The sequence below is a fragment of the Podarcis bocagei genome (assembly GCF_964188305.1).
Source record: "Podarcis bocagei genome assembly, chromosome: 5".
Lineage (NCBI taxonomy): Eukaryota > Metazoa > Chordata > Lepidosauria > Squamata > Lacertidae > Podarcis > Podarcis bocagei.
Genome location: NC_138129.1, coordinates 28,051,094 through 28,072,712, shown reverse-complemented (window position 1 = coordinate 28,072,712; position 21,619 = coordinate 28,051,094). Strand labels below are relative to the sequence as shown.

Below are 21,619 nucleotides of genomic sequence, written 5' to 3'. Positions count from 1 at the left end.
TTTCTTTGTTATATTTTTTCACACCAATATGTTGCTTTTTTGTTTTTGATGTTATTTAATGGCAAGCACCTGCAAATCTACTTGCCAGTTTGCCTGGGAAGAGCTTCTCACTAGATGCAGAGCATCTAGCAGTACACAACCCCCACCCCCAGAAGCAAAGAAAACAAGAAGTGTCCTTTTGGATCAAGCCGTAGGCCCATCGAAACTATCATTGTGTTCTCTTAGTGGCCAGTCAGTGGCCTTTGGGAAGCTCACAAGTAGGGCATAAGCGCAATAGCACCAAGCCTACTGGTAGAGCCCAACACTTGGTACCCAGAGATATACTACCTGCAGTGCTGAAATTGGTACACAGCCATCATGGTTAATAGTAATTGCCAACTTTATTCCTCTGGCATATTTCATAAAGCCTCTCAGAGTCACCCAAGTTGATGGCCATCACTAAATCTTAGAATCATAGAGTTGGAAGAGACCACAAGGGCCATCGAGTCCAACCCCCTGCCAAGCAGGAAACACCATCAGAGCACTCCTGAAATCTTGCAGCAACGAATGCCATAGTTTAATTATTCACTGTCGGAAGAAGTTCCTTTTGTGTGTCCTGAGTCTTCCAGCATTTGGCTTTATTGAATGACTTTAATTATGTAAAGGGGAGAAAATTTCTATTTTCTGATCCTATTTAGAGGAACAGCAGGCATCTCTTCCAAGTAGTTAGTGGGAGATGACCTTCCCTTTCCAAGATCACTGGCTACGTTGAAGGAGAGACAATAACTCTTTTCAGGACTCACAAAAAGGGCACTGAAGCATTTTACAGAGGGCAGATTGGATAGCCACACTAGGTCTGCCTCTCCATTGCTATATTTTCCTCATGTCATGGAAAGTGACTTTATGAAATGGGGAGCCTTTTGAATCCATGAATGCTTCCCAAATAATTTAGACTCCTGCTTTTCCAGGTTTCCAAAATGCACTGGGGAGCCTCCACAAAAAATGTAAGCAATGATGGAATTTCCACACTGATTGATCAGTCATAAGGTATTCCGTTAACATTTATTTAATTGAATTGAAGCCCTAAATGAAACTCAGTTTTTTAAATACAAGTGATACGGACCTCTATCACACAATACTGGATGTGACATTATCTCAGAGTGCCTTTTCTTCTTCACTGCTATTGACAACCATTCTTGTGGCGTGAGGAAACTCTCATTGGCATCACATTGTGTAATACAAGATAGGACGTTACCAGAAACGGGTAAAAAGTAGAGTGTTGACAGCCTAATACCTTAGTTTCACTCTCAGTTCTATGCAAAAGCTGTCACAATACAATATGGTGCTCTGGATATTGGCTGGCTATCCTTTCTCAAGCTGTTTTGGTTGCAAATGGTTAGCAATCATCACCTATCATTTGCTCAGTGGGCAGTTCAAGCTTTAACTAAGTGGAGGAAGCAGTGCTTGAATACAGGTACTATGATATGTGAGTTGTATGTGATTTTCCAGTGTTAATTGCTCTACCAAGGCTGAACTTCTGATCCCTTCTGCAGTCTGCAATGCACACCATGAAATTAACTAAAGAATGTTAATGTGCCTTTATGGCTGCAAAGCCTATCTTCCCTGTTTTAGAAGAAGACTCTCGCAAGTAGTGAGAGGAGGGTCACAAAAACTTTGGGGAGTTTTGTAGTTGGAATTTAAGTGGAAGAGAGACCTGTGACCTGTACCATCCCTTCCAAGTTTTTCTTCATAAATTTCCAAGAAATATTATCAAAGGCCTTCTCCGCATCAATAAAAATTAACACTGCTTTAGTATTAATATTTGTTTGTAAAAGTTCCAGAATATCGATAATATTCCTAGTGTTATCAAACAAATGTCTACCTGGGAGAAAGCCTGCTTGGTCCTTATGGATTACTTCATTTAATACTTTTTTAAATCTGTTTGCCAAAATATCTGCAAATATTTTGTAATCCACGTTTAGGAGTGAGATGGGACGGTAGTTCTTAAGTTGAGTCTTTTCAGTTTCCACTTTGGGTATCAATGTGATGAATGCTTCTTTCCACGTTTCTGGTGCCCTCCCTCCCCCCATAATCTGGTTACAAACCTCCAGTAATGGCTGTATCAAGTAGTCCTTTAACATCCTGTAGTACTTGGAGGTAAGTCCATCAGGGCCTGGAGATTTGCCTAGCTGCATATTCTGGATGGCAACCTCAATTTCCTGTTGTGTTATTTTACAATTCAAGATTGATCTCTTCTCTTGGGATAGTTCTGGTAGGCCATTGTCTTTCAAGAATTGTTCTATCTCAGTCAGTTCCTCGGGCCCTTGGGTGTATAGTTTTTTAAAATATTTCTGGAAGCACTTTCTTATTTCTCCCGGTTTCTGAATACTTTTTCCTTCAACTTCTAAATTGGTAACGTAATTTAGTTTTTGTCTCTTTTTCAACTGCCAAGCTAGCAGTTTCCCACATTTATTTGCAGATTCAAAAGATCTTTGTTTCATTTGTTTGATTTTCCATTCCACTTCTTGGTTAATCAATTTCATATATTGTGACTGATGGAATTTAATTTCTCTTAAAGTCTCTTTTGATTTTGGATTCAATCTTAATTTTTTCTCTCCATCTTTTATCTTCTCTAATATCTTGTCCTTTTTCCCATTCCAGAATTTTTTCTTAATCGTGTTTTGTTGTATCAGAAAAACTGAAATATTATTCAAGTACCATTGCTCTTTGCAACCCTGATGCAAGATTGGCAACTGTACTTACCTGCTGTAGGAGTGATTGCTTGCTTACCTGTTCTTCGTTTATACTGTATTTCTAAATAAAAGAGGAAAACATGAAGCTTCCACAAATCTTCATTGCTCTTTCATACAAACTCTGTAGCAATTTCCTAAGCCAGGCCAGAACTTTTCACAGCTCAGAAAAGTAGAGAGTATGTTACAATAGCTAAAACATGTGGTTAGAACCAATGAGTGGGTTGAACAATCTCGGCATCTGCACAACCAAACAAACAGGATTGGGAAACTGTTCCATTGATCCCCTAAACATGATCTTCCCATGACTTGGAGGAAATTAGTTCACATTTATTTATATCACTCATCCCTGGAGAATTGAGGATTAATACTAATTAAATTATCAGTGAATTTCTTGAAATTACTAAATAAATCAGTGTTAGCAAATAACAATAAAAAGAACTAATGATTTAGCAAATATGCCACAGGCTGCTTTAGCAGACCTTTCTCTGGGCTGCTTACACACTTATTTAAATAATATTTAAAGCATACATTCCCCTCAAAAAATCCTGTGAACTATAGTTTACTAAGGGGAGGGATTGTAGTTCTGTGAGGGGTAAACTACAGTTCTCAGGGATTGAGTGTTTGTGTGCTTTATTCCTGGTAACAGAATATTATAATCCAGATTTGCTGGATCTGGATAACTGTGGCCAGTATGGTGCAGAGCCCATGTGAAACAGGATATATTGTTGAGCTTGTACTGCAGGGACTGGGATTCAAATTCTGCTGGGCCATGATGCTCTTTGAATGACCTATAGCAAATGATAACTCTTAGTCAAAATCAGTTTACATGGCTGCTGTGAAGTGAAGAACGGATTATTCCATGTATGGTCTCCTTGGAAGAAAGGATGGATACAGAACATGTGTGATAAAGAAATGCATGTGCAAAACTCCTATTTTGTGGCATTGAGAGTGGTGCAATAGCAATTCAAGTGAAAGAAAGTGGAATGGGTATCACTGAATAGCATTTTGGCTTAGCTATACCTCTTCTCTTCCCTTCCCTGTCCCATGGAAGTAAGTGAACATATGAAATATATATATATATATATATATATATATATATATATATATATATATATATATATGTAGGTTTTGGTGTCTTCGGGTGTCTTCCCGTGTAAGAGTTGGGGTGTCTAGGCGACGTTTCGACGAGGTCTCACTCGTCATCTTCAGGCTGGTGCTTTCGGCTTCTTGTTACTAGAACAGAGCTCTGTTCTAGTAACAAGAAGCCGAAAGCACCAGCCTGAAGATGACGAGTGAGACCTCGTCGAAACGTCGCCTAGACACCCCAACTCTTACACGGGAAGACACCCGAAGACACCAAAACCTACATTCCTGTACCCGTGAAAATCTACGAAAGCATATATATATATGCTTTCGTAGATTTTCACGGGTACAGGAATGTAGGTTTTGGTGTCTTCGGGTGTCTTCCCGTGTAAGAGTTGGGGTGTCTAGGCGACGTTTCGACGAGGTCTCACTCGTCATCTTCAGGCTGGTGCTTTCGGCTTCTAGTTACTAGAACAGAGCAGGATCTCAGTGTTTGAGTTCCTATAAATACTGTTGACACCCCCTCAACAGTATTTATAGGAACTCAAACACTGAGATCCTGCTCTGTTCTAGTAACTAGAAGCCGAAAGCACCAGCCTGAAGATGACGAGTGAGACCTCGTCGAAACGTCGCCTAGACACCCCAACTCTTACACGGGAAGACACCCGAAGACACCAAAACCTACATATATATATATATATATATATAAAATCTCTTCTCATTCGTATATTGGTTTTACTACTCAAACACGTTATACTAAGCATCTTTCCAGCCCTGGATCAGGCTCCTCCATAACTTTTATAAATGGAAGCCTGACATCACAATCCTAGATATACTTACTCAGAAGTAAAACTCATTGAGTTGTGTGTGGCTTACTCTAAAGTGGCATTCATTTGCCATCTGTGTGAACCTTGGTCCATCTAGATCAGAACTGTCTACGCTGCTTGGCAGTGGAGATGCTGGGGATTGAGTCCAGGCCGTTTTGCATGCAAAACAGATACTCTGCCACTGAGCTATGGTCCTTCCCCAAGCTAAAAAGCAACATTCACCAGTAGATGCTATTTACACAGAAGCATAGGATGCTGCCTTATACCAAAGTCAGGCCCTTTGTCCATCTAGCTCCTCCTTGTCAACATTAATTGAGAGTGGCTCTCAATGGTTTCAGATATGGTAAGCTATCTGGAGGTGCTAAGGATTGCACCAGGGACCTTATGCATGCAAAGCAGATCTTCTATCACTAAGTTATGGCCCTAATCCCCCTTTGGAGATCTCTCTTTCTCCCCCCCCCTTTTGGGAGATGTCAAAAAGCCACATATTTTCAGTAGTTGATTCACTCCCACCTAAGAATTTATTTGCTGGAGATTAGTCTTCTATGACAGAGCGAGTATGTTCCTTCTATGCTTAACTACTCCTTCTAATCCCTTCCAGCAGTCTTTTCTTCCTGAGTGGCCTGCTGACCCTAAATGTTTGAATCAGCACATCTGCCTGTAAAACCCGTCATAATTCATGCTTTGTGACAGTACATTGGCACAGCAGTCTGGCCATCGCCTCTTAAGCACCATGCTGCTGGTGCAGCAGGTCACAGGATTAGGCCATTAGGGTATAAATATTTTTCATGACAAAGTGACAGCACAGTTAATGGAGTTTTTGATATATTTGTGGGGGGAACCCAACAACTTGCTAAACATTTGCGGTGTCTGTAAAGCAAGAAACCTGCTTTGAGTAGGATTGAACCCAGACTATTCCTAAAGGTTTGTTTTTGGATACAGGAATTATTAGCTTATGTGTGTGTATCACACTCATTCCCCCAAAACTGATAATTTTCAAGGGTCGATGCAGTTTCTAAGCAAGTACACACAGCATATAGTTGAATGATGGAATTGGCTACAACACAATGTTGTGATGGCCACCAATTTGGCCTTAAAATGAGATTAAATGACGAATAATGGCTATTAGTCACAATGGCTATAAACTACTTTCAGGAACATATGCAGTTGCGTGTTCAGACCCAGAGACCACCCTCCTAAATAAAGACACATTTGACTCAAATTTTAGTTTTGGTTTTTGGCAGAATTTGGGCCACAACTTTATTGATTACAGAAAAGTGAGTGGCTGCATAGGCTCTGGTTTGACTAGCTCCCTACACCCTTGCAGGTAGCGCTCTATCATAGGTCAGCCAAGAGTGAACACCTGAGGAAGGTGAAAAGCCTGGGAGCAGACTCTATTCACTCCCCAGATGCTCCCCTGGACTCAGGCACGGGCACAACCCCTTTTTGGGGGTTGGCCAAACCAAGTTGAGTCCCTGGATTCCTTTAACGGAATACCCTTCACATAGGGATGGCGAGACCGTTATCCCATCCCTATCTCATGAACCAGTGCCTATCCACAACGTTACAAGTTGTGATGAATTGCTACGCGGCAGGCGAAACCCAAATGGCAACAGCCAATCAGCTAAATGGGGAAATTCCTCCTGTGCCCCTGTCCCAACGACAGATGACAAACGATGGCATAGCAAGGTCAATCACAAAAGGCCCTAAATATAGGGAGAGGTGGGCGGGTGTTCCAATGCACAAGCCGAAAGAGGAAGCTATGGGTCACGTGCATGGGTTTATATAGGTCCCTTGATCTGTTTAGACTGCAACCCCATTGGCCAGATTGAAACCCAGCATGGGGGGACCTGCCAATTGGGTGTTGTGGCTATCCAATGGACCCACCCACAACCAAGAGGTCAGTCTCCAGATCTCACCGCAACACATGCCCTCTTTTAGGGAGGACACGATTTATGCGCCAGATGCTAGGAAAAAACTGCCAGAGAAGTCCACTGCACTCATGTCTTGCTAGTGAGCTCCCTCCCCATAAACATCTGTCTGACTGCTGTAAGAACAGAATTCTAGATTGGTGGGCCTTTGGCCTGATCTGGCAGGTTCCTTCTTGTGGTCTAAAGGAACATGCCCAACAGCCAAAGTGCCTTCCAACCCAGCTTTTTCACTTTCCAAGCTGTTGCTTCACTGGCACATAATGAACCTATGTTCCCACAAGAGGCGGTGATGGCTACCAACTTAGATGACTTTAAATGTCTAATTCATGCAGGATAAGACTGTTAAGGAGTGCAGGTAATGGGCTAATTGCATTAAGGAGCAAAGAGCTGACCCCTTCTCATTCTTAAGATGCACTTGGCTGAATCTGCTGACTGGACAGATTAGGCATATAACTTTGTGTATAAAGGGGCTCATCTTACATTGTGGGCTGTGCATCTTTGGAAGTGGGTTGTTGGTCATTGGCAGGAAGGATTGAATCGTTGCAGAACTGTGAAGTTAGCCGAATGCTTTGCACATATAAGAAAAAACTTGGAGAATTGCCAGACTTCAGGACTCTGAGACCTCTAAGCTTTTGCAGGACGCTAATGTGCCTCTCTGGTCTGCAGCTTCCTGGGGTTCAGCACAACAGTTCTCAAGCTGCTTTATTCAACGGGAAGCTCATTGCTCTAGCCTAGTTACGAAGGAGGGCTGCACATGCCTCCGTTCAGTGAGCATTATCAGTCCCAAGTCAGTGTCGTTGCCCCATTGAACTTGGAAGGAGATGCTTTTCCCAGTAAGTGTGGATAGTGATCGGTAGCTGGGAAGTGACAGCTCAGTTCTAGCCATGCGTACTTGGAAGTAAAGGAATTTAACGAAGCTTACTCCCAGGTAAGTATGGCTAGGGCTGCAGCCTTTGTCCCATGTAAACATTACAAGGTTGACTGTTTGCAAATAAGTTGGCCATCATGTATGCCTTATTTGGGGGGGGGGCAGACTGGCTGTGAAGTGTTAAGAGAGAGTCTAAGCTCAGGGCAGCCCCTCCCAACAGCCACTTTTGGCTGCTCTTCTTCCTGTGTCTTCAGCCCCCTGGTCCCACAAACCAAGCAGATGAGAGACTGTGGGCTCTGGGTTTCTTAGCCCAAATTCAGCCAGTGGACTCATTGCCTGAGCACTGTTGGGTGACCCAATACTAGGACACACCAGCCCTCATCAGACCTTCACATCCATATAGAACATTTAATCCATGGAATTAAAGCATTCACAACTAAATTGATGGGGACTCATTTCATTTTAGACAAATTATTTTTAGACAAATAATGGGGATGTTGTGGTAAAGTGATTTTTGGGCGGGGGCGGCGGTGCATGGATACAGTTCCTTGCCAAGGGGGCAAGGCAGCCTAGGAATGCATCTGCTCCACACCAACCTAGAGAATAGGTTCCCATGCTTCCCAGACAGATTTGCATGGCATTGACGCTTCTGTATTGTAAACACAGTGTTAGTTCCAAGGCTTATCTTCTTACTGAGCTTTACAGGAGGACCATAGTGTGCCTTGTTCTTGGCAACCAGATTTTGAAACCCCCTTTCTGTTCACATTCACTGAATTCCATGCAAAAGAAAAAAGCACCAGTGCAAGAATCTCTTAGTAAAACATTAATCTTGGATCACAGGTTTATTGTATGGATTTTGCAACACAGCCCATTTTACAAACATTGTCTGGGAAACATTTACAAGAATAAATAAGATGGACTTGCAGTTGTAAAAAAAGATTACACCACTGTAATGTACAGTCAAAAAATATATCTGATATTCATTGACTTGACATTTTTTTTTAACCTTCCCTTCTTGTAAACTAGAAAGAAAAGAACTCTGAACGCACAGTGCTGATTTTTTTGTATTTATATATTTTTTCTTTCCCCCCTTTTTTAAATACGTGCTTTATCTATCAAACATCCAAACTGTACACAAGTGAGCTTAATTGGTAACCTTAAGCATCCGGGGGATACTGCAAATGAAAATAAATTTAGCTCTCATGCAACAACCCCTCCCAGCTAGCAAAGAGCTGGATCAAAGGAGCTAATACAGGGAACTTCTAGCTAGCTTGGGATATTGATGGCACAGTTATAACCCCCTTAGCCTTGCAGGGAGAACATAACAAGAATGCTGTTGGCACAATACCTTTGTTGGATGCCAGTACCTCTTGGTTTCAACAGGGAGTGGGTGGGAGCGGGGGGAGAAAAGAGGAAATAGAAAGGGGTAGATCAGTGCTTAACCCAGCCCTTCCTAAATGATCTGTGTAGGCCAGATGAAGTGAATTTGCAATTGCAATTTTGTTTTTTTAAAAATGTATGAATAGGACCTGATTCTCAAAGCTATTTTTAACTGGGGGAGAAGCCACCAAAATGTGACACACACACACACCCAGTCACAGTAGGGGTATGTGTGTTTGTATGTTTTTCAGGATAGGGTAAGTTGCATTCTAAACAAAATTTACAGGACTGCTTTTTGATGCCAAATGTAAAAGTAACCTTTGTGTGACATTTCTCAGGCACAAAGGGTTCTGTGAATTGGGTCTTAAATGATTTAAAAAGAAAGGAATGGCAGAGAGAGATGATAACAGGGCAAGAATGTCACAAATATGAACAATTAATTTCAGCCATAACTGCTTGGACTTTTTATCAAAAGCTTGCTGGCAAACAGCAAATGATGAGACATGTTAACTCTTCCTTTTGCAGCTGCAACCTAACATTGCTTCTGGAAAGCTACACACACAAAGCAAGACACCAAACCTCCATATTTCCCCCCACACCCTCAAGCTGTTATCAGTGTTTTACATGCACCTTCTTAGTATAGCACCACATGATCAGTTAAAGCTACCACCATTGGGATGAATAACTGCAATGAATGAAACCAGCATGAGGTCCAAATTAGTGGCAAAAACTGTTCTTTGGGTTTGAAAAGGAGAAGTGTGTTCAGGCCTCATTTCTCAAACATTCGCTCTGCCCCAAAACCTATAAACACCACCTTTTTTGTCATACATTTTTTCTCATTAAGAAGCTTGAGTTGTTTTGGTGTCCGAGACATGGGCAAGAATTTATGGCAGAGACACCTTTGTTGAAAAAGTACAAGAAAAATGATCTCTTTTTCGTAAAGGGCAATCTGGTTTCTAGTGGCGCAGAGAGATTTCAGAGATTTACTGTTAACGTGTTTGGGTTCAGCCAGGCGCTTGCCGCAGCTGCTGCCGCCTTCTCTTAAAAAACAGATGAGCTACTTTTAAAAATAGTCTCTAGCTGTTAGGTCTGTGAAGAGCTCCTCAAGAAAGTAAGCCAATCATAAGGTGAGGAGATGTTCACATTGACTGTGCACGAAACCTCGAACAAATGCTTCTCTGTGTGTGTTTGTGTGTGTGAAATTCTTCATCTCCTCAGTGAGGTGTTTTTCCTCCACCACCCTGCCTCCCCAGCCAGACTGTGATAGAAAAATAGACGCTAACATTTGCAGTTCTATTCCTGACATAACAAAGGTGAGCGAGAAGAATACAGCGGTGTTGCTTAATTAGTTCCAAGGCAGCATCGTTTTGACTTTGAAAGTTGTGAGGCATATTGGGAAATTTCTTCCTGGTTAAATATCTCTGCCAACAAGGCGGAGGAACAATGCTGAAACCTAAATGCACTTTTTGATCTGTTCAAGGCCAACTTGTCAGCATCCACATAAGAAGCACATACAGCATACTGGCATGATTTGAATAGATTCCCCCCCCCCACTCCCATCATCCTGTGCTCAATATTAATTTCATTTCAGCTTGTCTCATTTATTTCAAGGGTGGTGGAGGCTGGAGAATGTCAAGCACTCCTCAAGCCTAAAATAATCTTTAACAATACAGAATCAATACTCTTCTCAAAGGCACTGCTGAATGAGCTTTATAGCCTTGAATGGCTGGCGAGCATGAACTAAAGCATAGGTTGGTGAGGGATGCAGGGAGCAGCAGGTAAGGCTGCCATTACCTGGAAGTACGACTCCTTTAACTCAGCAGGATGTGTAGAAAAGTGTAGGATTGTGCTATATACCACAGAAGAGTTTTCTCTCTGGAATGTCCCAGATGCAGCTCATGGTAAATCTCTTAACTTTGGAATCCATATGGACCAAGCATGAAAAGACTATTTGTGTTCTACGACATGGCATACAAACCAGATTGTGCAAAACTACAAACTCCAATAACTCCAACTTATCTTCCTTCTCCCTCTCTCTGACATCTCCCCATCCCTCTTTCCCTAACACATATACAGTGGTACCTTGGTTCTCAAATGCCTTGGTACTCAAACAACTTGGAATCCAAACACTGCAAACCCGGAAGTAAGTGTTCTGGTTTGCAAGCTTTTTTCAGAAGCTGAACGTGCTCCGATTTGAGCACCACGCTTCTGATTTTAGTGCCATGCTTCCAATTTGAGTGTTACTCTGAGGTCTGTCTGTTTTTGCTATTTATTTTGCATTTTTGTTTTTGCAGCTCTTTTTGTTTTGTTTTTGTGACTGTGTGGAACCCAGTTCAGCTACTGATTGATTGTTTGACTGCAATACATTTTTGTTGCTTTCAGCTAATGGTCTCATTAGATAGTAAAATTCATGCTAAATTGCTGTTTTAGGGGTTGTTTTTAAAAGTCTGGAACAGATTAATCCATTTTGCATTACTTTCTCTGGGAAGGCGCATCTTGGTTTTGGAATGGACTTCGGGAACGGATTAAGTTTGAGAACCAAGATACCACTGTATACACATACCTGGACTATTGCTGCAGTAGGATAAACTTTAGTAACACCATTGCTGGATTCAGGCAGCCATGTTTTTCAACAACCAGTGATTCTGCTTCCACACAATGGTGGAAACCAAATGTAACCTGCCAGTATTTAAAATGCAACAAAATCCACTGCTGTTATGTACTGAGTTGAATAAGATCCAAAATGCAGCAGTCTGATTGGTCCTAGAACAATAGGATTCAGAATGCAGCAGTCTGATTGGTCCACAGGAGCCATCCAATCCAGCTCCAGGTGGAAGTGAATCCGCGACCTGATTGGCCTACAGGAGAATCCCGGAATTAGCCAATCACGTGGGGCCCATTGTGTAAATAATGTATATAAAGCAGACATTCTGGGGGAACTTCCATTCCTTTTCACCACTGTGAGCTGAATAAAGAGCATGAAATCCACTTTCGACTCCGAATATATTTCAACTGCCATCCCAACTTTACCAGGCTTCCCACAGCTATCCTACTGGAGCTTCATTAAGGGTCCGTTAGGTAGTCATGGTGAAGCCCCTGCTCTCTAGCTCATTGACCTGTGACAGCAAAATAAAAGTGAGCAGTCTCGTAAGGCTGATGAATCAGATAATGTAAAGCATTCCACACAAGATGTGCCCAGGGAGTTGCATTTTTAAAAAATGTTATATATGCAGCAATAAATGATGATAGGATGGATTGCTTGTCCAGTAGGATTTGGGGGAAGTACATTTGGATATTAGCTGGAGATGGCCTTCTGATAAGGACAACAAGCTTGCACATTGTAATTGCTAAAAACAAAGCTTGCACTAAGGTTTGCAGAAAAACAAAATATAAATAAGTAAATAAAAATAACAGCAATTATACCAATGAGTCATCACTCAGCACTATTGTATCACTGATGCTCAAATTTCAAGGAACATATCAAGCACAGCCTTTTGGCTCTTTAATGCACAGTCAATGGTCAATATAACGATCATCTGTGTACAGTCTAATGCTGCACACATTTTTTCCTAGCTCAGTTAACAAAATCAGGTCACATTTCTGCCCTCTTTCTCACACACACACACACACACACACACACACACACACACCAGTAAACACTATACATATCTGTTCTAATTAACTGCCCACATGGAGCCCCTTTGGAAGCTGGGAGTTCATCTCAAGGACTTCTGCTATTATGTCATTAGAAAATAATCATAATAAGACCTCCTACACAGTTTTGCATGTGAATGCTGCAGCTGAAGGGGAAAAAAAAGCATTTATTTGACATCATGGAGTGGTTTGCTTTGCGTTACTTGTTCTTAATGTGAACAGGGAACAAATCTAAGAAAACAAGACCTACAATCAGTTAATCGGCAGGGACCTGAAAGGAGTCTACCATGGCAGTGTTCCCTCTTTCATACCACTTCCAAAATGCTCTTCAGGTCTATTGTCTTGTCTTCAACCTTGCTGAGTGAATCTTGCTTAGTGCATCTCTGTCTTCCCCCCTGCCCCGGCCACTCAGCTGTTGACTGCACTGATTTAATTTGGTTTTAGGTATTCTAATTTATATATGTGATTTTTTTCAAAGTGCATTTTCTTAGATTTGAAATATGTGTGCATATATCACATTGAGCTATAAAAAAAGAAGGTCTGATTCTAGGATGAGCTCTCTCATTCAGCATCATGTTTTTACCAAGCAGATGCGCCAGTGCTCTGAGTTCACAAAACATTTCCTGGTGCAATGTAACAAGGTCTGTGACCAAGTACATTAGCTAATAATGACATTCTTGACTTCCACAAGCTTCTCTTTGTACTCTCACATACAGCATCAGAAACAAAGGAGTTCAAATCTGTACTTTTCCTTTTACCAACTGAATTCCCAGAAAGGCTGCACTCTCACTTGTGATACTTCTCTTCTCTCTTCTCTCTGTTCCTCTCTACCTCCCCCTCCCCTCTCTTTCACTCTTTCAGTGTTTGCATTCCCAGCCTGATAATTTTTCGGGGCTGGTGTGCTGATTCAGTGCACCATTCCCACCAACTTCATGCCATGAGCCAATGTGGATCTTCCCACCGCATCTACACGCACTGGTGTGTGCATAGCAGACTGGGTGGAATCAAGGGATCAACATCAGTAAAGGGATTAGCACTAGAAAATGGCATGCGGCGTCAAACATACCATAGTATCTGTTTTCAGGTACTGTTGTCTCCTCTTCTAGCTCCATGCCAAACTGAGAGCATGGGATGCTCCCATTTAGACATATCTTCAGCTCATCCTTGTGGCTGCCTTTCTTCCATGTCCCTTCTCTCTCTCTCTAAATAACATTGAACATATGTATGCTATAGTTCACCTTTTGTGATTCTTGATTCCAGTATCTGATCATAAAATGGGCCATTCATCAGCTCCAGATTTTGACCAAAGAACAGGTTCACATGTTTCCAACAACACCAGAGCCATCTGTTTCTTCCAGATTATTATATGCCCCAAACAGGTTTTCTCCCCTCCCTGGGTGCAGAGGAATTGCAACATGACCCCACTGCATTGGCAATGGTAGGCCTGGTATGCAATTCACAATGGTTCCACCATCACCCCTGTATCAGATACATTGGCTTTCAATGCTGCAACTTCCTTAGCTGCAATAGTGTTATTTACTTCCACATTTAAAACAAAGATTGTTTCACTGGGATTTAATGATTTTACCCTCCCAGTGAACTTGTAAAAATATATATCTTGAGAGCAAAAGGGATTACTAATTAAAGGTGCCTTCTAAATTAAAATGTCTTGCAGTATTGCGACTGTTATTTATTTATTTATTATATCTTTTTTAAAAAAGGAAATTAACACTATATTTCAAAGGCCAAAAATCAATGTGTCTAAAGCCTGAGTGCCTAGTTATTAATGAAATGACCAGAGGATAGAATCACATCAGCAGGGGTTTGTATGGAATTATTTCTGATTAACAGAAAAACTCCCCCCCCCCCTCAATCGCCAACCTGCAGTTGAAATGAATAAGCCAAGGAAAGTAGAAATACCCATGCCAGCAATTCAAGTGTTTCTTACACAGATAATCAGGGCCAAACAAAATGTTTCAAGAAAGGTGCAACTTTCACAATGCTGAAAAAGAGATGTCATGAGCCTCCGGACTTGACATGTAAGGAGAAGGATTTGATCCTCCTGCCTTAGTTCGGTTTCCTATATGTTGTTCTAATCTGGACAAATAGCAGCTTTGGGGGTCAGTGATTTTCATTGAGAAAACTACATGGCAGGGGATATGTCCACACATCTTGGCCATCATGTCTGGTTTGATTCCTTGCAGGGATCAGGCCAGGATGCCAGCTCTGGCCTGTGTGAGAAATTGGCTGGATTTTAAACTGCATCACCTGAGTCAGGCAATCAGCATTTTTACTACAGTACACAGCACGCTTTCCCACCCCACCCCACCCCACTGTAAAACCCATTCTTAGTTCTTCTCTCAGCTTTTACCACCTGCACTCTCTGTTGAGTGGACCATTTTGTGACTCAAATTTATTTGATGACTGATCTACTCACGACTGAACTGTTGATTATTATTGTGTATTTAACTGTTATGTTGTTCATCTTTGTTTCAATTGTGAGCTTTTCTGCTGAAATCTTCAACAAAGGTAAAACAGCAACAACAACCCAACTTTCTGCCCAGTTGTTTGGAGTTTTCATGAGGAGACTGAAATAGGAATTGATTGGGGTTGGGGTTCTGGGGCTTATTAGTCCCAATTAGTGCAGTTTGTGGGGCACTGTGGAATAGCTTCCTAATTCTACTTGACTAAGACAGTGTTCTTGCTCTATTTTGAAACAGATTTTTAAAAGTATATTGAACTCTAGGCAGGTTTGACCTTCCTGTTGCAGATAAGTAGCCTGTACAGGAAGTAATTCGACAATATTATCGTTATGGGTTTGGGGAGGGGAAAAGTAGGCTGAATGCGGAGACCCTCCTAACCCCTGGATCCAGCAAATGTAAAATATAAGCCAGGCTAGCTTTCTGTTGAGGTGATGTTAAGGGAAGCAAAGGAAAGGGGCTCTGTGCAAGGTGGCAAATGGGTGGAGCCCTCTCCCAGCTTGTGGTTGGTTGGAAAGAAAGGAAACATGAACCCTGGGTAACTGCTTGGAACCCCTGGAATTTCGCATTACTCAGAGATTGGGGTGACGTGAGTCTACCAGAATTGCGTGAGTCTACCAGAGTGGATGGTGGGAGCATTAATCACTTGTGAAAATTGTTGAACATTTGCAAATTATATGGATGCAATGAGTGATAATGGTTCAGGCCTACATTATAGTATTTTAGAGACTTCTGTGCTTTCAAATAGGATAAGCGATGTACGACGACGCCAGTTACATGTGTAATGACGATGGGAAAATGCACTGTGAATATGGCAGTGCATATCCTCTTTTGCATGTACGCCTAAATACAGTTACCTGGAGTGTAAGACCCACTGGAATCATTCAGACTTACTTCTTGGTAGAATATATGAGGCAAGCATTTGGAAAGATAAAAATATAAAGGGGCATCTGTGAGACCATAAAGCTGGGATGTGATGAGCCAAGATGGGCGAAGAGCTCTTGGGAGATGCTACAGCTAAGACTACTTTCCAGGTAATTATACTTGTCATGTGTCACGTTTGGCCATCACATCTTGCACAATGGCTCCTGTCATCTGGGAGGATAGAGCTGCTGCTGCACAACCCCACACTAGCAAACATGATGGACTGGGTTGAAACCGATGGAGACAATATTTTTTCTTTCTTTCTGCACCTCTTTAAAGAAGCCTGATGGCTAAACATATAAAAATACATGAACAGCTATAACAGCTGCATCATTTCAATAGGGTTGGCTGCCCACAATGAAACAGCAACCAGCCATTTCATATTATCCAATTTACACACGGTTCTACAGCTTCAAAATATAATTGTTGACCTGAGACAGCAAGGCAGAATTGTCCAGTGTCTATTTCCAAGAATTGCTTCTTAGGATTTCACAGAAAAAAACTGCAGAATAAAACTTCCCCCTGTCTTCCTTAATATACCAACAACAACCTTCTCTGTGTGCTTGCCAACTTCTACCTGAATTCTGTCCTTTTGAAAGGGGGGAAAAAACACCAGTTCCTATATTTGGAGATGGGTATAGCATACTCCTCTTGCCTTTTACAAATTTAGAAAAGCCAAGTGTTCTGTTTTGAGGCATAACCATCAATTTACCATGTACCAATCTGGAATCAGATTGTTTGGAGAGCTGTCAGATCTCACGTACATTGCAACAATTCTATACTTTACCAATCTCCTTTGTTCTGAGTTACGAATACTCCACATCATCTCTCAACTCTCACAGTCAGATAGGTCTACATCACATTCCTTGTTTTGAGAATTTTGATTGGCAAGGTTAACCTGTAAACCTGACTATGCTGCAAACTCATGAGTTCACATGTTATATTTCCCCTAATAACTCAATTCATTAGATGGTGTGAAACTTCTGTCACCCATTCTTACAGGTTCAGTTATAGCAGACTAGTGCCCCTTGGCAAAACAGGGAGTTGCATCTCTGATGAGCCTGCCAGACTGACCATTATCACATATTCTCTTACAGAACTTGCCCTCAGAAAATGACTATATAGAAGGTGCAGACAACCTCCAAGCTGCGTGTACTGCAAAACAACCAGCAGATATATAACAAGCCTGCCCCTCCATGACATCCTGCTTTTAAAGAGACACTGTACACAAACAAGTACTTAAGGTAAAACTCAATTAACTTCATTACAAACCAAAGACCAATAATTGTTTGAAGCATGAAGATAATTTTAGGGTGTCTTTGATTTAGATGGCTAGGAGGTGCAATTTAACATAACTGCTTCACCAGTGCTGCAGCCGCTATGAACCAACCCATGCACAACATTGGAAATTGAGTAGCACTGTGTAGCAACCAAAGCAGCAAATTCACCAACAGCCTCTTGGTTCCATGGCCTGCTTCTAAGACAATGGGAGCAGACAGAAAATTACAGCTTCATTGCAGTGGCCTTTTCATTTGAAAAACTGATCACAAAGACTCACTGTGCTGAAAGCCTTAACGTGGGTCTACTGAAGCTTTCCTCTTTTGCCAAATGGCTGATATAGAAAACTAAAAACATAAAGTGAGGATTTGTGGGGGAGGCGAACAGAAAGAGGAGTTGAAAGGCAACTGATTATTCCAGTAATCCCCCTTCCCCATTCGTATCAAGGAGAAACAAAAATACACATCCAAAATGGCAGAGTGAAGCAGTCAGAAAGGATTAGAAATCAGAGTCTTCCAGCCTGCCTCGTGGCTTGCCAATTTGTACAGTAGGTTGTTTAAAAAGTGAGAGATGTTCCTGGAGAAAGCAGATGGTAGCAGATCCCTCCTCCTTCCAGTGGCACTGAGATCTGACCTGGTCTCTCGCTCCAGGGTGAAGAGCTTTGCTTTCCTCACCCCATTGCTCCTTTTAAGTACGAGGGGAACCAGTGCCCTTCAGACATCAGGGCTTTGGGAATTCAGCAAGCTCTCCACCTTTCATGGGCTAAAATGAACTCAAGTATTCCAGTGCAACCTCGTATACAAATTTATATTGTTCCTAAAAGAGAAGAAAAAGAGAGCCTAATGAGAAAAAAGAGTGATTTCAAGCCTCATCCTTCTGTTCTACTTGAGCACGTGAGTTTAGATTGTCTCCAATATGAGTCCTGTTCAGAGTATGCCCATTGAAATTAATGGACAATGTGTCTACTCTGAGCAGGGGTGTAAGGAGATGGCTATTTCCACTGCTTTTTTCTTAAAAAAAATGTTTAGGGTTACTCTCATTTTCCTACTCATATTGAATTACTGCCCCTCAAAGAAGCCAAACTTAAATTCACAAAACGTTTAGGGGTATGTGTCCACCCAGAAAAAAGCACTGGTTATTTCCATCCATTTTTGGGTTTATTGTGATAAGCACTGTATCCATTTCAGGGGTGCCAACTATAGTGGGCTCTAGGTGTCTGAACCACGCACAAAAAAATGTGGGTGCTCAGCACCCATACCACAGGGCCTGCATGCAACTTCTGAGGTCTCGCAAGACCTCGGAAAGCATCTCTGAGGTCTCATGAGGTCATCAGGTACCACCAGAAATCAGGTTCTGAGGCTGGGAATGCGGTGACATGATTAATTTCAGTAGAGGTTAAACATCAAAAACAATGCAGTAAATAACATAATTATTTCCTTAACGTTTGCAAACTAGTAGGGGGGCACACTAGTTCCAATGGGCTATGCATGTTGACATGTAATTCTAAAAGGGCTTTAAATTACAGTGGTGCCCCGCAAGACGAATGCCTCGCAAGACGGAAAACCCGCTAGACGAAAGGGTTTTCCGTTTTGGAGGTGCTTCGCAAAACGAATTTCCTATGGGCTTGCTTCGCAAGACGAAAATGTCTTGCGAGTTCCTGCGGGGTTTTTTCCTCCCCCCCTTTTCCCAAGCCGCTAAGCCGCTTATCAGCTGATCCTAAGCCGCTAAGGCGCTTATCAGCTGATCCGCTAAGGCGCTTATCAGCTGACCCGCTAAGCCGCTTATCAGCTGACCCGCTAAGCCGCTTATCAGCTGATCCGCTAAGCCACTTATCAGCTGATCCACTAAGCCGCTAAACTGCTTATCAGCTGATCCGCTAAGCCCGCTAAGCCGCTAATAGCGCTAATCCGCTAATCCGCTAATGGGCTTGCTTCGCAAGACGAAAAAACCGCAAGACGAAGAGACTCGTGGAACGGATTCTTTTCGTCTTGCGAGGCACCATTGTATAGCACAAATATTTATGGCTTGCAACTTATTGGGAGGAGTTATGTGTGCACATGTAGGAAGCATAAAGCTTTTAAAGCTCCTTGTTAGCTGTCTGATGTCTATTGAAACTGATGGAGACAGTCACAACCAAGTGAAGCTGGGTGGCAGTGGGGGTGATAACATTTGTTTATTTTCAGGGGAAAATTCTTTATCTTTCAATATCCAGAATGAAATGTGGCCAAGATAATGCATACCCAGCACTATTCATTTCTAATACTTGTGTCTCTTTGTTACTTGAACCTTCACTTGTATTCCTCCAAAGGCCAACATAAGAGGCCTTTGAGATCCCTTCTCAATGTTCCACAGAGAGAAATGGTATGTTATGCATTAACACTAGAGGGCCTTCTGTGTGGTGGCACCCCAGTTTAAGTTGGTGCCTAGTGCCTCAACAATGAAGGGTGAGGTGGAAGTGAATCAAATTAATTGGCAATCGCTCCAAAAACACAAAGCATCCGAGCTGAAGCGTAGGGCCAAATTCAATTAAGTTCTTGCACTAGCAGAAGCCAGCATGTTGAATCCCACTAGCATAATGGGACCTACTCTGGTTCTCCCCAGATCTGCTCAGAAGGTTCAGGAGAACTCACTGTGCGGGGGGCAGGAGGGTAGCACATTTCATCTTGCAAACACGAATGCTTGTGCTGGCTGATGGAACGGCTCTCCTTAGCCTGATGTTGAATTCCACCCACAGAATTTAATTAAAAACTGGCCCATTGTGTAAGCATCTCACTAGAGATGCATTCCTACACCCTAGCCCAGCCTGCAGTACTTACCAGTGTCTCCACCATGTTGGATTTGTTGTTCCGTAGGGTTTTCACTATGTGAAAAACATCAATGATGTTCTGCTGCTGGATCATTTCACAAACACTGCAGATTGCACAGAAGGTGCCACTGCGGCCACCCCCATTCCTAGGTGCATAAGGAAAGACATGGGGAAAGTAGGGGAATTTGTATTAGCTGAGGACTTCGAGGAGTGGCTTATTTGTCTCTCTCTCCTCCCCCCCCCCATCCTGCCATGCAATGTGCCCTATTGCATTTGCAAAGCTGCCCATGGAAGTAGCAGACACCAACTATGGGATCCACTTCCCTCCTTCATGAACTGAGAGGGATACACAAATATTCCAAAGGTTTGAGCAGGCTGTATTCTATGATAGACTGGAATATTATTTTAAAGATCAGGAGTGTTTGGTTTGAAGGATCTTAGCAGCCCAATACTTAAGCAGATCAGGGCCATAAAAAAACAAAAACAAAACATTCCTGTCTAGCATTTCATCAGCATGGATGCATACCAGATCTAGCTGCTCTTTAGATTTCCAACAATGCCCTGGAACACTGCTTGCTTGGGGTTACTTTGTGAAATTTAAGTGGCGACTAGATCTTGCTGCTCTCCCCTGATAAGCCCCCAGGATCTACCAATGGACAAAGGAGCCCTCCACAGGACGCTGATCAAGGCCTATTCAACTTGTCCCAGCCCTGAACTAGATGATGTTTTCTGGCCCTTCAATTCCATGCAATTCTGCTCAGCAGGCATTTGGATCAGCAGCACTATGGCATACACATGTACAAATGCAGGGTATGGTGTTCCATCAAAGCAGCAAACCTGAAGGCTCAGTTCATCAGCAGTGCTTCCCTGCTTTTCTGCTTTGTAACCAATATTTAGCACAGAAAACAAAGGCAAACTACTTACAGGCAATGGACCACAGTTCTCCCATCTCGCCCATCATACTGCTCCTGCCACTTCTCCAGCCTCCTGACCACCTTCAAGAGGGAGCGCTTGGAAGGAGGTATGTCTCTATATGCTGGCCAACCAATGTACTGCAAATGCTGGACAATACGGTACCCATCCTGGGGCTAAAAGAAAAGAAATACATCTTGGTTGGACTGTGTGAAGGACTTGTATGAAACCTGTTATGTACTCTCAGAAGTCCATGTTCTGGTCTTCTGAGAGTCCTCCTCTATATCCCATTGTAAGAAAGAGGCTTCCTACTTCCCAGTCCTACTGCCCACTGTAAAAGGAGACCAATGGAAGCAACTTCAGGCTGTTTTCACTTGCAGGGAAGGTTCCCCAAAGAAGTTTATTCATGTTGGCACATCAGGAAAGTAAACAATGAGAACAGGAAGGTATTCAGTTATGCTAGATGAACTGATGCAAGGTTTGCTCATTTTTACTTGCTTATTTTTCCTGCTTGAGGAAATGAGGCTGGAGGTGCCATGTCAAGACAAGGCAAATCAGACCTCTTGTAATCACTGTCTGGAGACACATGGAATGAGATGGATCTATACTAGGTGTGGGGAACCTGTGGTTCTGCAGATATTGGTTTCCAGGGTCACATCTACACCATACATGTAAAATATTCTTGTTACAGTCATGCCCCCCCCCCAAGGAATCCTTGGACCTGTAGTTTGGTAAGGGTGCTGG

The 21,619-nt window shown here is 42.4% G+C and overlaps 1 protein-coding gene across 17 annotated transcripts in view; it reads right to left on the bottom strand.

Annotated features, from left to right (window-relative positions):
* Positions 1-8,257: 8,257 nt before the first annotated feature.
* PTPRT (protein tyrosine phosphatase receptor type T) overlaps positions 8,258-21,619 on the bottom strand; it is a 614,745-nt gene continuing 601,383 nt past the window's right edge. For all 17 annotated transcript variants that reach the window (XM_081195978.1, XM_081195992.1, XM_081195980.1 and 14 more), the window contains 3 exons: positions 20,888-21,051; positions 19,974-20,109; positions 8,258-17,973 (listed from right to left, as the gene is read on the bottom strand). In XM_081195978.1, the coding sequence (XP_081052104.1) occupies positions 17,920-17,973; positions 19,974-20,109; positions 20,888-21,051 (354 nt within the window). In that variant the 3' untranslated portion in view covers positions 8,258-17,919. The remainder of the gene's footprint in view (positions 17,974-19,973; positions 20,110-20,887; positions 21,052-21,619) is intronic.